The sequence below is a fragment of the Agelaius phoeniceus genome, chromosome 8, assembly GCF_051311805.1.
Source record: "Agelaius phoeniceus isolate bAgePho1 chromosome 8, bAgePho1.hap1, whole genome shotgun sequence".
In the NCBI taxonomy this organism is placed as follows: Eukaryota; Metazoa; Chordata; class Aves; order Passeriformes; family Icteridae; genus Agelaius; species Agelaius phoeniceus.
Window position 1 is genome coordinate 28843264 of NC_135272.1, and position 19277 is coordinate 28862540.

The 19277-nt window shown below is 42.7% G+C and overlaps 2 protein-coding genes across 2 annotated transcripts in view; one reads left to right on the forward strand and one right to left on the reverse strand.

Moving 5' to 3' along the window:
- Window positions 1–14424, reverse strand: part of GPBP1L1 (GC-rich promoter binding protein 1 like 1) — a 32014-nt gene extending 17590 nt beyond the window's left edge. The window contains exon 1 of the mRNA XM_054638749.2: window positions 14284–14424. The gene's annotated coding sequence lies outside the window, so the exon portion shown is untranslated. The remainder of the gene's footprint in view (window positions 1–14283) is intronic.
- A 124-nt stretch (window positions 14425–14548) lies between these two features.
- On the forward strand, window positions 14549–18690 carry TMEM69 (transmembrane protein 69). The gene is made up of 3 exons (XM_054638012.2): window positions 14549–15140; window positions 15592–15654; window positions 16284–18690. The coding sequence occupies exons 2-3, from the start codon at window positions 15610–15612 to the stop codon at window positions 16995–16997; spliced, it is 759 nt and encodes a 252-aa protein (XP_054493987.2). The 5' UTR covers window positions 14549–15140; window positions 15592–15609; the 3' UTR covers window positions 16998–18690.
- The last annotated feature ends 587 nt before the right edge of the window (window positions 18691–19277 follow it).

Here is a 19277-nt window from a genome sequence, read left to right on the forward strand (position 1 = left end):
TCTCCAATCAAAACACAACCTGAAATAATCTAATTAAAAAAGAGTCCCTGAAAAGGGCATTTTTACTTTTAAATGATCACTTCCCAGATTTAGTCCACAAAAGGGCAACAAAAACAATCAGAATAAAGGGAAGACTGGAGAAACCGCATGCAGCTGATGAAAGCGATTCCACACTGCATAGCAATTTTAAAACTGCTGCTCAAATAATGAGACTTGGCGCTGCAGGTAGGCCTGGCCATTCCAAATGCCCACAATCTCATCTCTACATGCCCACATCATTCCTAATCTGCTCCAGTACAGCCAGAGTCCCCTCTCAAGAGGATGATGTCAATAATACAAACAGTATTCCATTAACTTCTCCATGGAAAACAGCACCATCAATACCAAAACCTGAGTTACTTTGCTACGACATTTTTTCTTGAACCATCCTACCTAACCAGAAGCAAATAGATAGTTCCTAAAACAACTGACAAGTTTTATTACTGTTTTGATGCCATCAGCTGTTTCATTGGATGCCTTTAGGTGTGCCTTATTATGCTTTTATATTTGACTTATCCGAGTTAGTTTTCTTTGTTTGGATATGGTTCCATTCTTTGATCAGTTTTGGTTTTCACTGCGTATGTTATGTCATTCTTACTTTTAAAAGAAGTTTTAAAGGTGATTTTGATAAGGCTCAAAATAAACACACCCTGGGGAACAGTAAAATAATCACCACCTTGTATCTTCTGGGTCACACCTTTAATAAACCCCTTCATTTTTATGTTGTTTTTTTTTTTTCCTGGAAGTAGATGTTACTGTTGTATAGAGGAGTTTGGAGAGATGGAAACACTTCTGCACCTAAGCTCTGAGCCACAATCACATTTCTGCAGACAAAGTAAGAGCAAGCAGCCTCACAACACATATAAACCACCAGCCAAGATGAGGAAAAAGCTGAGTGCTCATGGCCACACACACTACTGACCTGGGAACTTTCTGAGCACCCCACCCTGTGCTACAATCTACTGAGCGTCACACACTGCAAACAACTAAAGTTCTAATCTATAGAAACGTGGTTTTATATTAAAGTGTGCATAATGGACATAATGGAACATCTGCTACAGACAGAATGGACTTCCCATCCTGCTGAACTCTGTAAGGTACAGAAATCCTTCAGATGTGACCTTCTAAGTCTACTACCAAAGGTTTGAGCAGGTAAGTAGAAGATAAAACAGGGACAAAGTCAATGCAGTTGACTGTATTTAAACAAGATTCATTACCTTCTGAATAAATATGCTTTTCAGAACAAACTGTATAGCAATTAAGCTATGTCAAGCTATTGATAGAAGTTAAAAAATTTAAGAAGTTGATTTAACGAACCTTGAGAATGGTTCACAGCAATGTGAAAAACTGACCTAAAGAAAGCCCACAGAGGACTGTTCTCTGGATTTAAGGTATCTAAATAAATGAACACCACAAACTGCAGTTTTGAAGTAAGAATGAGGTCTGAGCACAAAATAAAAATTAAACCACCACAGGTTCCATTTACCAAAACGGTTCCCAGTACCTTTCGAAAAGGCAAGGGAAAAGCATATCAACAGTTTGTGGTGCTGCGAGTCTTCCTACAACACAAGTCTTCCTTTCAACACGAGTTTCAACATGAGTCTTCCTTTCAACACAATCAAAGTGAAGGTGAAACATTTTCTAAAACTCCAATCACCAATTTACAGATGATTTTGCAGAGATTTGGGTCTCCTAAACTGCTATTCTGATATCACTGTTAGTATGAGTGACCAAGGCAGTTCCTTATCAGTGCCTAACGTGCAAGTAGACAGCCTAGGACAACGCCTAGACCTGACTCCAAAATTCAGTAGGGACAGACACAACTCTTCAGTCATCGCCTTCCTGGGCATGTCCCAGCACAAAGAGAACAACAGATGCCACATTTAAATGCAAGACATTTTGCTAAAGCAAAAACCTTGTTAGATGAAGTGCTGTAAATTATAGTAGCACTGAAACCCTTTGGTCTCCAGGATTAGCCCACGTGCCCCCTTCTCACACACACTGAATCCTGTCCAACAGCAGCACATCTGCAACCTACCTGAGACACTTCCATAACCTACCACTCTACTGACAACATCATCACAAAATCCTAACAGGAAAGACCCAAAGTCTCTCCATTACCCTCTCTGTAATAAATTCTTGAGAAAAAAAGTGCAAGACCAAGAACAAACAGCATCAGGACTCCCAGGATACTTTGACTTTTAAGCCAGAGTCTGTATTACCATTTAATGCCAGAGTTCTATGCAAATCCGCTCAGTTGCTTTGTTTTCAGACACATTTATACATTTTTGCCTTCAAAATGAGAGTGGGCACAGTTTATTTGTGCTTTATGCAGAAGTCAACTTGGAGTTATTAAAAAAACCCAGCCTCAGTTCAACTGGGTATTTTCTTGTGCTACCAAAGTGCCCAACCACATTCTATTCAGTTTTTCATGATACTCAGGATTTTACCCAAGGTACACAGACTCATCAAGTCATGCCTCTTCCAAACTAAGAGTATCCATGGAAGCCTTCTGAATGCCTCTAATCATCCTTATTAGCCTTTACCCTATTCTTTAGGTATATCACCACCAAAACAACATCAAATGTTCATGATTTGGGAGTATGGCCAATTTACACAGTGGCAAAACTGTGCATTCCTAATATCTAACACAGTTATTTTTTCCCCTATTACTACACAGAACTGAAATGACCTTTGACAACTACTCAGTTCTTCTATTATTGCATTTACAGTTCAATCGAACTGATCTCTGCTTCACCATGGAAAACACAAGGACAAAGATCATCAGTAGACACTCCCAATTCCAGAAAAAAAGCAAACAAAAGTGCTTGTCAATGCAAATCTAATTAATTCTCGCTTTCCTTTTAAATGAATTAAAATGTGAATTATTTCTGGTAATAAGAATCAGAAAAAGAGAAAAGAATAGTAATATCACTAAATGAAATGTTCTCTAAAGGCCTATCTCCTTTCAGAACAATGAAATCTGCTTTAATGAGCTTTGGTGTAGAAAAAGAACCTGTCAGCTATCCCAAAATATTATCTGACCCATCAAAATGGATAAATCTTTGGTAAGTAATCTAAGTACGAAAAAAATTTAAACTCTGTATTAGCACCTGGGTTCCACTTATTTTTAAAGGTTCACTAGAATGGTTAACAATTTATATTATCACTTTTTACATGTAACATTAAAAATGTCTTAACTGCTACTTCATAGCCACCTATTTTCTTAAGTTTTTGTTGTTCCAAAAGTAGTTTTCCCTTGTTAAGTGCCTAAGTTTCACAACTAAATATCACTGTGTCATTTTACATGCAAGTAAAAGTGGTATTTATCACTGAGTCAAACAAAATTGTCAGGTGTTCTTTTATATACCAGATTTTATAGTGTATTTGTCTAAACAAATATTAAAAACTGGCATGAAAACAGAAGGAATATACAACCACATTGAATTTAAAGAGACACAGACCACAGTAAGAAACATGCAGTCAGAGACAAACCCCACTCTCCAATATCCCTTCCATAGAGTTCTTGCTGTACCTCAGTTGAATGGAGTTGCCTGGTTGTTTTCAGCCTTCTGCTTATTTCATTTCTGCTCCTAACACAGACTTGATCAGACTTAATCTCTAAACCAGAGTTTCTAAAGCTTTGGGTCTCAAGCTGAGCTTTTCAGATTCACCTGGCAGTGGGAACCAAAGAGGTGCTCAATATGTAAAGACCTACATTGACCAGAACACGAGCCTAGAGAGATGAGCTACACATAATCAGAGCCAAGGAGCTATGACAGTTTTCACTGGAAATGGTTCAAGATACTTCAGAAGTCCTAAGAAACAGAACAGATGAGCCTTAGCAGTGGTGCATTTTTCCTACTACTTCCTCTTCCATCTCCTGCCTTGGCCTACAAGGCTGTAAAAACACAAGGAGCAGCAGTCTCCCCTGAGTTCCAGGCTGCCTGCTGTGCCATGACTGCTGCTCCAGCCCCTCTCTGGGAATACCTGGAACTAGGGCTTCCAACCTTCGTCCACTGCAGTGCACATTTCTGAAATGGACACATTTTACTGGGTGCTTTTTCTGCTTCATGGTACCCTGCAAACATCCCCAGCTCCCTTCAGCACTGCTGTCTACCAGGAATCCTATTAACTGCAGCCTCTACTTCAGTTTCTCCTTTCCTGCAACAGCAAATCATGAAGACGTAGAACCTTTAGCAGAAAACCAGCATGAAAGTAAACTTTTACCCTTCATTACACATTTATCAATCCAGTTAATGGCAGCTGTAAAAGGTCATAAGGGCAACACCTGTCTATCCCTGCCACAGTTTTAGTTCACTGCATTTCTATCTATTACTCCAAATAAAACATGTTTACTTTAAAGAAGTAAAAATTTGTTTTTCTAACCAGCCAAGTCAATGGGGATTTCAGTAATATTCCTAAAGATCAGATGTCAGCTGGGTTGCAAAAGCATTCAGAAGCATTAGTGAACAATTTAATGGATGCAGAAGGCAGAACAGAATTTACTTCCCTCATCAGTTTTCTTTCTGTGAAGCTCTTTTAAAGTTATTTAATCAAGCAGATATGCCCAAACATTCAAAACAGACCACTTTCCACCTACCTACTTTTTGGAGTAGTGTCACTGAATAGGTGTATGTTGCTTTAAAATAAGGAATTACTACAATATGTATTCACTAAAATATCTCTAATTACCTCAAATTCACCCAATACATTCACAGAAATAGGGAGCCACAGCCTGGGGTCCAACTCTGGAAGAGTCAGAAGTATGCTACAGATTTCCTTAAGGATATCAAAAAGCCTCACATGAAATTTCACTACCCTGAAAAAAGCCCAAACAGAACATGGCTTGGTCTTACATAAACATTTCATTAAGATAATCATATTTGGGCACACAAAATTAAAGAGCATCTAGTTACAGTCCCGCTGCCACAGGCAGACACCTTCCACTTGACCAGGTTGCTCACCTCCAGGTATCCACAACTTCTCTGGGCTATCTGTGCCAGCAAACTCCATTTATAACACAATTATAAACTCTGCTTCAACTCTGCATGCATTATTAGGCCTCACTGTAAAAGACAAGTGCAGCATAACTCATTCAGTTGTTGTAACAACTGGTGAACCACATTCTCACAAGTTGAGATAATTCATTTCCAGTTTACCTACATAAAGTATCTACAAGAAACCCCTTCTTTCCTTTTGCTTTCACTTCCATGAATCCAGTTGTGTAGACACACCTTCACAATCTCTGCACAGCTGAAGTGCAGCCCCCTTTGGAGAGGAATGGCTCGTACAACTGGCACAGCTCAACACCTGAGCTACAGGAACCAGAACTATATCCCAGAGATGCCATCACCGCCTGTTTTTTTCCCATTATATCCACAGTCAGCCCTCCAAAATGACTCCACAAATATAAAGAACAGCCCTATTAATTAAAAATACTGCAAAAAACATTGTTTAAATGGTATCTGGCTGCTAAAAAAAAAAAATCTAGTATCTAAAAATGCAGAGCATCACTCATAACAGGTTTTCTAGAATTCCAGAAATATGAGCCCATTTTAGAACACTAAATGATGGATTAAAATGTTAATCATGTACTAAACTAAAAACTTCCCAGATACAGATATTAAATGTTTTAGTGAAGACCAGCTATTACTGAGAGATTAACACCTTCTTTTTTAAGTTTAAAGCAAATTAATCTATCTTGCAGAGTCATCAAAACTGTTTTGCATTCTAGACAGAACACTGCTATATAAATCTGTATTCCAAGATGAAAACATGCCAGAAGCTTGGCCATACAAAAGTTCTTCCAGAGTAACAGGCTAGAGATGGGGGAAAATCCTACCAATGGTTACATACCTGACCATTTATACAAACCGAATGACAAATTTAAATGAACTGAAAATAGGTTAAGAAAGGTCCATACATCTATGTCCTAATCCCCTTTTTTCTACTGACAGTCCTCCAACTGTTATCTCACACAGCTCTGCTTCACAAACAACCTGTCCCTTCACATACTTATTTTCCACTTCTCCAAGGTCATGCTGACCCAGTCTTACCTCCTTCAAAACTTCTGGACAAACACATACTCCCACAAAACCACATACTGAACTAAGCCTTAGCACTCTGCTCTTGTGAATACATACTGAGATCTCAAGGGCAGGGGTAAGGAGATGATTCTTTTCCTTTCTGACAACAATTAAAGACAGAAGGGCATACAAGAGTAACAACCAAGTAACACAGAAAAGTGACTTCTAGGACTGTAGAAAAGATTCTTCATCGAACAAGAAACCACCACTGACAAAAATACCACCTTTAGAAATGCTATCGATTGAATGATACCTGCCCTTCAAGCTTCTGTTGATCCAAGTTTCTGCAAGCAAGGTTACCATACAAAAGCAGGCAAACGTGTCTTTGGAAGCAAGTTGTACTTAACTCAAAAGCCCAAAGCACATTTTGGAAAAGGCAGCATCTGGGGAACCTGTACAGAAGCCTGTGTAAGATGATAAGTCTCTGGCCCTCAGCCAGCAAGTGTGATACATCAAAAAAAACCCTTGCAAGGGGTTTTCATGAGTTCACTCCTCAAAGCAGCAAGAATACCAAGATAAAGCCATTTAAAACATGTAAAATCTAAAAGGTTCAACTTCCCATAAGCACAAAATAGGAGAGCACAGACTTTTTAGATATTATGCCTACCACCAATTATTCCTGTGTGTTTCATACCGCGCAGCCACTGGCAATGCTGTCAGCCCCTTATGCCACTCTCCTGTGCCTGTGAAGATTCCACTTCCCTCCAGTGCCCCTTTAACTGTCTTTAGTACTGTTTATGTTAGAGAACTGTGGTATTTACCTGAAATATTAAAACCTGTTTACTGCTCTACCCTGCTGCAGGGAGTAAGGTTTCAGGGACTGTATGCCTCTCTTAAACAAGTGTATCTATTGACACTACTGATACAAACCAAAAAAACACATTTTAAATAGTATTAGGCTTTAAATGTGAACAATGCTCTGAACATTCAAAGAGCTTTAGCATTTTATGAAATAAGGTATTTCAAACCTGCAGAAGGCATTGTACTATTTTAATCAAATCCAAAGGTCTTCTTAGCTCTTTAAGGAACAAAATCAAACATCTATTTTGTACTGCACTTTGATCTACAGGCGTTTTGCAAGTAAGTCAAGATAAGGTTCTGTTCTGCCCAGAAGCTTGCACAGCACAGCACCTTGTCATGGATGCCTTTAAGGTACCACTCTTGTCCCCAAACCCTCATGACAGAATGAGTGAAAAGGCAATGAAGAGCCCATCTGTGCAGTCTGCCCAAAGCCTTAAGGAACAAAGTCAGTTCTGCACAGCAGCACACACCAGGATAATGTTCTCCATCATCAGGAAAGAATTGCAAATATGTAATTACTGGCTTATCCCCACTGGATGCTACATACATCCTGCCTACCTGTCTTCCAGAAATGTGGATGGAGCCTAAGCAGAAGTTAAGTAAGTAGCTCTCCAGCACCTTAAAAAAAAATGGGATGGTATTTCCCACTAAGGATATTTTATAAACCAGTATTTTACCAGGGTTATTATTGCTACTATAGCACATTTACATTTAAATATATTCTGCTAGGAGTGGAGAAAAACACATTTCCTATGAAAAGAGCTTCAAATGCAACCAGACTATTTATCAAATATTTGTGTCAAGGCAAGAGAGACTACAAATCAAGTAGAGGGAAGCACAGATCTGCATTCCAGATGAAGGATAAGCAAGTAGAAGGCATGTCATTTGCAAAGAGGAAGAAGAATTGAAAGTCAACAAAACAGAGGACATTCAGAAATAAGAGACCATTCTCCTAACCAGTCCTGGACTAATTCTGACCCTCAATACCATTGCCTGGTCCTACAAGACCAGTACTACAAACTGGGAAGGGAGGTACATTCCAGTTACAGGTACTTCCCCTAAAGTACTTTGACAACCTGCCAGGACTGAGGGACAGCTCATACCTCTGCCCCTCCCTGCATCTGGATTATTTCCAAACCCTTGTACATCAAGACCAGGACAATATGATCAAACTCCACATTTATTTGTCTGTAACTAGGACATGAGAAAGACATGTTCACTCAGCACTTTTCAGCGTGTGTACAACACCTGCATTACAGTTTGTAAAGTTTACATTGTCTGCAATGGTTTTTATTTCACTGGTTTAACATTTTCAGCACTTTCTCTGATTGAGAAAGTATTAACAAACATCAATGCAGAAAAGTCACTGAACACAATGATGTTTAAAACAACTAAAAAATAAATTGCAAAAATTATATATATATAGTTTGGTCTTGGCTTAAAAAAAAGGGGGGGGGAAAGTGAGCTCTAGTCCTGTGATCTAATGATTTGCTGCAGCTGGGACATATATCCTCTTTGCACGTTCACAGTGTTTTCCTGGAGTTCTCTCTATGATCTAGTCCATGAAACTGAGTTAAAATAAAGCAAGGAGTTATGGACAAAATGTTGTCCAGCTGGTTTGGGCTTTGTCTTTAGATCTTGAAGGAATTATTGTGCTGTTATTCTCCAGGTAATCTATGCAGGCCAAGACTAAAACACTGTCATCCTTCTATCCTAGTGCCCTACAATAAATTAGGGAATACAAGCAAAACATCTTGGGGGGGCGGGGAGATCTTCATACATTGCATGGTTAAGGACCTTTTCCAGAGATTTAAAAGAATTTAGCTCTACCCTTGTCCATCAGATATCTTTGAAAGTCAACTAAGCAATGCTCCCTGTTTCACCAATTTGTACAGTGATCTTCAGCCTGCAGAGGTCCAAAAATTAATCCTAAAATGTCTCATGAAGTATCAGAGAAACAAGTTTGTTATCAGCAGACTGGAATTCATTATGCAGCTATATGTACCCCTACTGGGATATTTTTTTGGAAGGTGTAAATGAAACCAGATTAGCACACCAGCATTCTCCAGGGTATCCCTACAATCTGTTTTCTTATTCTATGGATGTTTTCTTATTCTATGGTTATTTCTATGGCTTGAAAGCCTATCCCTGCATCTAATGCCTCACCTGAACATATTCTGCTGCAATTTCAACTCATAACTGCTTGTTTTATTCATGATGGATGTGGAAAACTGACTAAACTCTCCTTGCAGATACCTTTTAAGAAATATTTTTTTCAGACCAAAACTTCAGTATTCCCTGACTGAAAGGCAATTTTAGCAGGTGTTGTTCTGGGGGAAGTCCCACAGACCACCCTGTATCCCAGCACTGTTTGGCAGCAGAAAAAGGATCTACTATCATATTCTGGGATCAAATATAGCCATGCTTTTTTAAAAAACAACCAACCAAACAACCCACCTTCAACCAGTCAAATTTTACTGGCAAAGATCAAGATTTCAAGTTCAAAGCATCAATGATGAAAAAACTGACATGACCCACCTACCAAGTGTGACAGCTCACAGGCACTGACAGGATGTTGGAACTGCCTCCCAGTTATACCTGCAGGTAACTTTTTTAAGCTGCTTTACATATCACCTGCTTATGTCTGATGAAACGATGTATAAAACCATTGGAGAGCTAACCAATCCATTTTTTCCCAATCCTTAATTATGGTTTCTCTCTTTCAGACTTCATTATTTTCTTTACAAATCTTGTTACACAGCCATAACTTTCTCAAATATCACATTATCCCAAACTGAACAAGATAACTCCAGCTGAAGACCTACCCCTTCTCAGCAGAATGGAGAAACTGCTTCATTGCCTTATTTAAAATGCTTCTGTATGTTCCAGTGTGACAAATGAATTTTCATGACAGTGATGCTGCTGAGTCATGATAATTTAGGAACCATTACAACCCCCAGGATACTCCCCCACAGAACTGCTTCCCTACCAGCTGCTACTTGTCTGTGTAGGCAATATACCAAAACACAGTAATTTGAACCCATCTACACCAAAATGGCTGAATCCAAAGCTATTGTTTCCAGATCATTTATTGAATTTGTTAGGATCACATTATCTGTGTGTTCAGTAAGAACATTATTGCAATATAGGGAAGTGAAACCACCAAAAAGTACATGACACAGGACGGACTCCCTGATGTGAACACTCTTCCCTTGGACATACCCAAGTCTTGCCTTTTTTCTAGATGTTGTGGGGAAAAATGCTCCTCAACTCTTCAGCATTCTGGAACTTTTCCCACCCCCATGGGCTATCAGCTCCCTAAACACTAGAGGATACATTCCAGAAGGCCCAGTCAACCTGAAGACATTGAAGTTATCATTAACCCATTTCTCTACTTTTAACTGGAGTTCAAAGTAGACGAAAAACAGTTTCTCCAAACTAACAGTCAAGACCGTAACACATTCAATATTTTCAGGATGAGGGATCCTTGCTGAGTTTTTTAAGATTAACATCAAAGGTCTTTTCAGATCATCTCACGTGAGTCCTGATTAATCCCTTGATGATGGATGACTCATTGTAACACAATGGCAAAACACTCCTCTCTGCTGAAAGGCTGGAGCCTGTTGTAATCTTAACCATACACCTTCACCAGCAACTTTGTGAATACCAATAATTTCTGTGCCCAGAATAATACCATGTACCTCCCTGGCAGACTCAGTCCTTTATTTACAAGTTAATTGTTCATCACAAACTGAAGATGACAAAATTCCAAGAGAGTGTCACTCACTGCCACATACTCTGTATGTTGTAAATATGCTACGGGCAGGGGGTTACACAGATATCCAGAACCTAAAAGAGACACCAAAAATAAAACTTAAATTAAAATGTCTAATTTCTTCCTGTATTGAAAAAAGGGATTCTTAAAACCAAGGACATTTAGACAACATTATCCACATACTTTCTTATCAAGTGCCACTAACACCACACCACAGAGCTGTGATCCTCCTTCCAGTGTGGAGGATAGAACTATGCAAAACACCGAACTGGAAACGATCACAAGATTCAAGGAGAAAACAAATCAACACTGGCATTTTTGCTAGAATGTCTGTAAGTCCTAGAACTTCAGTTGCTCCTGGCGAACTCCCTAATGTACAACAGTCCCTGAGGCACAAGGTCACATGCTGTAAAATATTTCTTTCTGAGCATCATTTATTGCAGAAAACCTCAGTCATGTTTGGCTGCACTGGTTCAAAGCATTTTTGTTAAGCCAGACCTTGGAAGTGCAACTATTTCAGATTAGTCATATTATAGAACTGCATACACCAACACTTGTAAAACTGTTTGCTGTTTAATAATAGAAAGGTCTAAGTAGTATCAAGTGTGAAAATTCTTCTCCCGACTTTCAAAGACCAGCTAGAGAAGGAGTTGCACACTTCAATCAAGAATTTCCAGTTTGGAGTGATACAGCATGATCACTAATATGTATGATCAATTAAGCCAAAATGCTTCCCTCCCTGCCTGCTGTCACGCTCACAGCCCTGTCTAACCTAGAACTTCTAGGTCTGCCCAGTGTTTGCACATACACGTACAGGGCAGTGGACACTTAGCCACTATCAATCTCTACCTAAATCCACTCCCAAAACCATAGATTTATCTTCTGACCATACAGTAACTCATTAAAGTTTGGCACATTTTCACTGGAACATATAAAGTTACAGTACACAAATTAAACAACATCCTGGCTTTCATGAAGTACTCTGAGCAGGACCATGTTTCTGCCAACTTCACTGCTTTTCATCAAATCTGACGAGCAAAGAGAACATGGACTTAAATTCCTCTTGCTGAAACAAAAGCCACATGATTTAGTTGGCATCCTGGTCACTACGTAAGTGGCAGTAAAATGTCTACTTACATTGCTGAATTTGCAGAACCAAAACTAAACCACTCCTGCCTCTACAAATAAATTAACACAAAACTTAAAAATCCCAGACAAACTTCCTGGTACACACACTACCTCATCAAGTGCAAAATCCAGTGAGTATGACCTGTCCCTGGATAAGCTAGAGCAACAGTCACCCCCTGGTTTCTATGGAGCTGTGAGGAAAAGCTCTGTCCATGCAAGCACAGCCAGCACTCCACAGGAGAGAGGTGCTTTAAAGCTTCAGCTCTACTGAACAGAGTCAGCCCTTTTCCAAATCTCTTCGTACAGACAAACAAACAAAGCACACCCTGGAGTACACTTCACAGCTAAGTCAATTCAGCAGTTACACAACTAACTTCAAACAACTCGTAACACTAGGGGGGAAAAGGTAACTTTAACTCCTGAGCCAATAGTTTTTCTTCACTTTGTAAAGGCAAGAACTACATTATCTGACATCCCACACTCCTGAAAAAATTCACAGATCTAACCACAGCATTTTTTTGTATTAAAATAAGGATCCCACAACTCCTGAAACACTGTTTCCATTTAATGAAAATTCTAGTGAATATTATTTTTCCTGTAGTGACTTAGTTTCCTAATTTAAAACAGGAATGTCAAGATTCAGTAACACCATGCATCAGTCACATATGTGAGACAAGGTGACCATACCCTGTAAATGTTCTCAAAGTAGAGATTTTTTCCTAACATCCAGAAAGTATGCACTTCCATTTGATTTGTTGTACTTCACATCTGCATTCTGCTCCTCATATTTCTGAGATACTGCAGAAAAAGCAGGATTTGTGGTTTTTTTTAAATGCCATCTGTTCCCTGCATATTTTCACTTTAGGTCCTTGTATGATATCTGCAATGGAAACTTCTGTGTCATATAGGATTAAGGCTATAAACCAGATGAATATAAAATGCAGAGGGCTGTTGCACTTCCCTACAAACAGCTGTAAAAAAACCCCAACGCCATAAGGAAGTACCACCTGAAGCCTTTCTATTCCAAATACAAAACTTTTAATAAGTTCTTCTTAAAGGGACTTTCCTCCAGAAATGAAGTGAAAGAGTGTGAGAGGAAAAGCTGCTTCAAGAATTTGGGAATTTTATTTGCTCCTACCACTGCTCTACACCTGTTTCCTTCCTGAGTCAGAAACTGGAAGTTTCAGATACCCGTCTCCAAATGGATAAGCTTTAAGGGGAACCTTTCACTGAAATACCAGCCATCTCCATTCATGAACTAACATTTGCATAAGCTTTTTTCATAACCACCTAATATTTTTATAGAAGCAATGTCAACTCCACAGTAAACTCAGCTTTGATGGCACTCCAATTATCTCAGCTGTTATCTCCATTCCCCCTCTTTGCTATTTCCACACTTTGCTCAGGCACTTGCAACGTTTCAGAGTATTATCAACATTACTAACGCTTGTGTCACTCACAGCTCGGGGGCGGGGAAAGGCAGGCTGACCTACCTGGTCATGTTAATATAAAAAGATTTTTAAGCAACACTCTTAAACCATTCCACCATTACTTGTAAGAATTTAAATAGCTCCTGTTCCTCTAAAGCTGTTTAAAAACTCGTAACTTGTGCAGACACCTACTGACTGCTCTAAAATCGTTCCAAAACACCTCGTTACTAAGCCGAACTGAATTCAAAGTCTTAAATGAATATTGGAAACGCCAAGCGCTTTCCGATCAAGTCCAGCCCCAGCCCTTTAAGTCAAACCAAACAAGACCTTAGGCCAAGGGGGCACCAAGCACACCGGACACACGGAAATAACTTTGACGCCCGAAAGAGCCACCCCACGCTCGGCCCGGTCACCGTTTCCCTCCGAGCAGACACCGAGCGGCACCTGACAAGTTTCCCAGCCCCGCTGGCAGCGGGCACAGAGAGCCGAGCCCCGGCTGCCCGCAGCCCACGTGTCACTGCCGGGCGCCGACCGCCCCTTCCCGCCGGGGGCAGCCGGGAAGCGCGGCCCGGGAGGAGCCGAAGGGGAACGGCCGGGCCGCCCGGTTTCGTTTCCAGCCTACAGCGGGATCGCCCCTGCCCGGCCCTCGGGACTCACCCGCCGCCCCCCCCACGGACGGCCCCATGACAGGAGCTCAGCTCCGGCAGTGTCAGCGCTACGAACTTCCCGGCTGAACAGGAAACAATAACCCGCAGAGCCCCGGCCCCGCCGCCCACCCCGGCCCGGCCCTGCCCGTGGGGACCTCGCGCTGCCCCCCCACGGAGCCGCCCCGGCCGCGGGACCGAGCGCGGGGGGGGGGGGGGGGCCCGGCCAGGCGGGAGGCCGCTCCCGGGCCGCACCGAGCCCGCGGTGCCGCGGGGGGCGGCGGGGCGGGCCTGGGGGCGGCAGGGGCCGGGTGAAAACGCGGGGGACGCGGGGGGCGCTGGGGGGGTGGAGGGGGCGGCGCGGGGGCCGCACTCACCGGGCGGGCCCTGGCGCGGCTCCGGCGGCCCCACAACCATAACAAAGCTCTGCCCAAAATGGCCGCCCAGCCCTGCCCGGCCGGGGGCCGGAGGGGGCGGGGCCCGCGCGCGCGCGGGGCGGGGCCGAGCACGCGGAAGGAACACGCCCCCCCGGCTCCCCCTCCCTGCCTCCGCCCCGGCCCCCGCGCCTCCCGCCCCACCAATCAGAGGCGGCGGCGCGCACCGCCCCCGTCACCGCCTGTCGGAAGCAGCCGCAGACTACGAGTCCCAGAAGAGCACTCGCCATCTCCGCCGTGCAGACAGGCGAGCAACGCGCCGCAGGGCAGTTTGGGATTCGTAGTCCGCCTGCGGAAGGCTTGCCCCATGCGGTGATGCCGGAAACCAGAAAGCAGGAATGGCCGCACTGCTCCCCAGGAGAGGTTCTGTCCCACGGGCAGGAGAGGAGCGTGTCGTTCCTGTGCCACACCAACCGCGACCCTCGGGCTGAGAGTGACCGGCACGGCTGCCCCCGGTACCGGCTCGGTGGGCCTTCCGCGGCCCGGAGGAACACGATGGGTCGCGCCGGTTCTTGCCCGGACCGGTAGCGCTAAGCACCGGGTGCCGGCGGAGCGCTTATGGGAGCACCGGAAGCCGCCACAGCTGGCGGGTCCGGGGCGCTGGCAGCGCCCGGTGCGTGAGTCCTGCCCGGTCCCCGGTGGGCAGGGCGGCCCCTCCTCCCTCTGGAAGATCCATATATTGTCCGCTTTCTTCGCCCTCTGGCAGGGCAGTTTGGCTGCCGGAGCCGCCCTTCTCTCCCGGCGCAGCAGGACCGGGAACTGCGGAGCCAAATCCAGGGCGAGCCGCCCACGTTCCCCCGGTGAGTGTCGTACCCCGCAGGGAGCTCTGCAGCTCGTACCTGCAGCTTGCATGGGATGGGTTTTCTCCTCCTTTTTTTATTAATGGTCGCTTTTCACGCGCATGAGAAAATGCTCCTTTATAAGCTTTGTGAAGGCATTTATCCGTTGAAGAGGGAATGATCCATGAACGGGAAGTCATCACCCGTCCCCTGATACTCAGTTTTTAAAGTAGAAATTGTTCTTGAAACAGTTAATACAACTTTAGAATTTCAGTTCGTAGAGCTGCTTGAAACGAAGCATTCTGCACTGAGCAAGTACTGATTGAATAGATATGTAATATACATATTTCTTTAAATATATACCTGTAAGACTCTTGTATTTGATAAATGTAGACTGTGGCTGAACTTTAACCATCAGACCAACTCAATAATTCATTAGTTTCAGACCTTTTTCTGAATTTTTCTGTTTTAGGGCATTGAGAAAACAAACATGTTTCCTCTCATACAACGATGCTGCTTCAACACACCTTTCAAAGTAAGTTACTGAAGGCTTTTTTTGCTGATTTTATTTAAAATAAAATAGCAAAAGATAGGACTGCAGCTTTGGAAAAAAAGGTGGCTTCCAAGTTGGAGTGTATCACTCAGCTTTTCTGGAATAGTTCATCATTTCTACAGCACTTTTAGGCAAAGCTATTTCTTTTATAAAATAGCTTTGCTTTTTGAGATTTAGCTCAGATTTAGAATAGCTTTTTGAGATTTATTGTCTCAATGTATTTTTTTCCTATCACTTCTTGATGGGAGTAGTGAGGAGACAGTAGCTGATTTCTGGGGTGACCTTATCCTGCTTCTATATGAAACTACTTTATATTTTACTCTGAAAAGGACTGATATAACTTCAAAGTGCCTAGAGAATGTGTGGGGAGGGATAGGTGGGCACTGAGTAAGTTTTGCTTGTGCACTCTGGAGAGCCCAGTTGCTCTTCATCAGCTGCATTGGGTGCCTTCATTAGTTTGGTTAAAACCACTTGAAATTCAAAAGCAAAGACAGCTGTGGTGTGACCTGAGCTGGGAAACCACTTGGTACAATATTCAGGAGGTCATTTAGGTACCTGCAGGTCTGTAAGCCTGCACTGTGCAGTGTTGAGAACAAGTTCTGTGCTTGCAGCTGCAGAAGTTACCTGGTGCCAGTGTGCTGCTCCGTGGCAGGAACCAGACAAGCTGCTCCTCCTTGGCCCTCCTCCAGCTGCAGAGGGATGCAAGGCCTCTATGTACACCTCTGAGCCTCCAACCAGCAGCAGTTTGCATAGCCCAGCTCCGGCCTTTCCACACCTCTCTCCCTGTCTCCAAGAAGAAAACCCCTGCAGAATCTGAGGAACAATCACAGGAGAGCCCGGGATCACTGAAGGACTGTCCCAAGCCAGCCCTTTACTTGAGCCTGGGGGGGCTGATTCCCTTTGTGGCCGTGCCGCTGGCCATGGCCTCACAGGGCTCCTACTACCCAGAGCTGGCCTTTGCTCAGGTCACCTATGGAGCTGCCACAGCCTCCTTCCTGGGGGGCATGAGGTGGGGCTTTGCCCTCCCAGAAAACAGCCCAGCCAAGCCAGACTGGCTGAACCTGGCCAACGGCACAGTTCCTGCTCTGCTTGCCTGCCAAGCCTTGCTTTTCAAAGATGTCACTCAGGGAGCGCTCATGCTCACGGTGGCCTTGGGGATAGCGCTGCATTATGACATTTCCCTTCTTCCTACTTACCCCAGGTGGTTCAAAGTACTGAGGGTAGTGGGAACAGTGGTGATGATATCATCCCTGTTGGCCACTGTAGCACTGAAAGCTTTCTTAGAAGGGGAGCAAAGTGATGACAGAAAAAACAGCAGAACATAAATTAATAAATATGTAAGGAAAAGCTATTATCTTCTAATAAGGTATTTGTATGGAGTTCCAGGAGAAATAAAGACTGATTTGTGCTTAGAAGTCGTATGAGGGCAAGGATCAAGATGCTTATTCTTGAAGCAAAATGATTTTCCAACTGATTTTGAAGCTAGTTCAGGAGGGAAGTATTCTAAATAGCGATTACTTCCAAGGCAAGCACGAGTCTGTCCTTATCTGTAGAATAAAGAATCACTCTTGAATGGGATGTTGCTGCTGTAGGAATTTAGAATGGAGATTCAAAATGACACGGGTATGAATTACTCCGTGCTGAACTATGAAAGCATCTGGTTTGACTGTAATGTGTGATCATGTTCTGAGCTAGGGAAAACAACAGTAACAAGAAAGCAGTTCTAGTTTGGTGTTTAAAGAAGTAGCAGAGAATGATGCAGAAGCACATTCTACTCAGTTGCTGTGTTGTGGAGGAACAAGACTCCTATTTCACTTCTATTTTCAGAGGAGGTGCTGAAAATCACAGAATGGTTTGGGTCAGAAGGGGCCTGAAAGATCATCTCATTCCCATCCCCTGCTGTACCCAGGAACACCTTCCACGAGGTCAGGTTGCTCAAAGTCCCATCCAGCCTGGACACTTCCAGGGATGCTGTGTAAGTGCTCAGTGTGATGTCAGGTACGAAAGGACAGGTGAGGTTTATTTGCAGTGGCAAGCCAAGGTCAGCACTCACCTGAAATGTGTCATTCAGCTGCTGTGCTGGAGTGGGGAAAAGCTGAACAGGAAGCTTTGTATGGCTGACAAGGTGCCACTGGAGAAGGAAGGCCAAATTCCTGCTCAAGCTTACTGAAATTAAAAAGGTTATTTGGGCTACCTGTTCTAGGTTTTGTTTGGATTTAGGACTGCCTGGCAAAGGAAGCTGCGTGCAACACAGCCATAAAGATCTGCCATTCTCCTAAATTAGAGAACTGTTAACTTATGCTGTGACACAAGGACTCAAGTGCTGGCACTAAGGGATCAGATAATGGGACTGAAAGTAGCTTCTCCCTCCTAAGAATCTGTACATTTGGACAGGTGCCAACGGGCTTGTAGGTAGCCTGCAAACCCTCCATGATGGGTCTTTTACTGAAACCACTGCAGAAGCATACGCGCTCTTGTACTGAATTCTTCCTAGCACATCATTTAGTGGAAGATACAACCTAAGTCACATGGATTTTCTTTTTTGTGTCCACTACCTCAAGAAACCTATGAAATGGCATGTAGGCATATTTCTTGTAAGCTTTTTATCAGAAGTATTTAAGTACAGTGTAAGATGCAGGAAGAAAGCTGAAAATGACATCCATATGTGGTCTTAGGACCAGATAATCCTCATAGTTCTGTTAAAGCACTGTTCTTCATTGTTCTACACCAAATAAAGCACGTGCTGTCCCTTAAAATTTGTTACCTGTTCATTCTGCAAAGAACAGATGTTTAAGAAACCTGCCTGTCCTGGAGATGAACCATCTTGTATGATGTTGCTGAAACAGCAGCTCTGTACATCAGCCTCTCCCTTTTGCAATCTGTTAACATTTTTATGTTAAAGAACATATTAAGCAATTATGTGTATTAATTGCTCTATGCTGAATTATGAAAGTACCCTATTAAACAAAATATTTCAGAGCTTTTTCAACATAAAGGAAATAAAATTGAGTTTGTGAATGAAAATGGTTTTTCTATTCCTTCTTACTTAGACATGGCATCTTTTAAGATGGATCCAGAGAAGAGTCCTGTCTTTATCTTGATTAGGTAAAAGTGGTGCTGAGGATCAGAGACCATAATCAACAAGCTTCAAAGTTTCATTCAAACACAACAGAATCAGTTACAAAACCTGGAGAAGGTAACTTCAGACAACTGCAGATTCCCTCAAGCTCCATTAATCCAGGAAGTTTACAGGTAGGGATCAGAGGAAAACCTGTAGTTCCCAAACAAATAAAATACTGTTAAGGTAGTGTTTCTCAAACAGTTCCAAGAGGGATCCTGAATATAAAGAAGAAAGACTAAGAAATATTACCTGTAATTTCATCCTACAGAGGGCTGAAGAGAGCTGGCAAGACAGTCAGACTCCCAAGAAGTTTGAGTGATTTTACACTGAGAATACATGAGTATTTTACTGCAGAAGTGTGTTACTTCCACCACTCAAATAGTCAAAATTTATAACCAGTCTTTCCCTAGTGTTCTAGGGGAAATATGATTTCCAATAAAAAGAAAAATATTACCTATTGTATGAAAGTGGCAGTAATACAGCT

Coding starts and splice junctions, on each gene's coding strand:
- TMEM69 (XM_054638012.2), top strand. CDS start 15,610: ATGTTTCCTCTCATACAACGATGCTGCTTCAACACACCTTTCAAA. Junction 15,655..16,283: donor GCTTCAACACACCTTTCAAA/GTAAGTTACTGA, acceptor CTGTGCTTGCAG/CTGCAGAAGTTACCTGGTGC.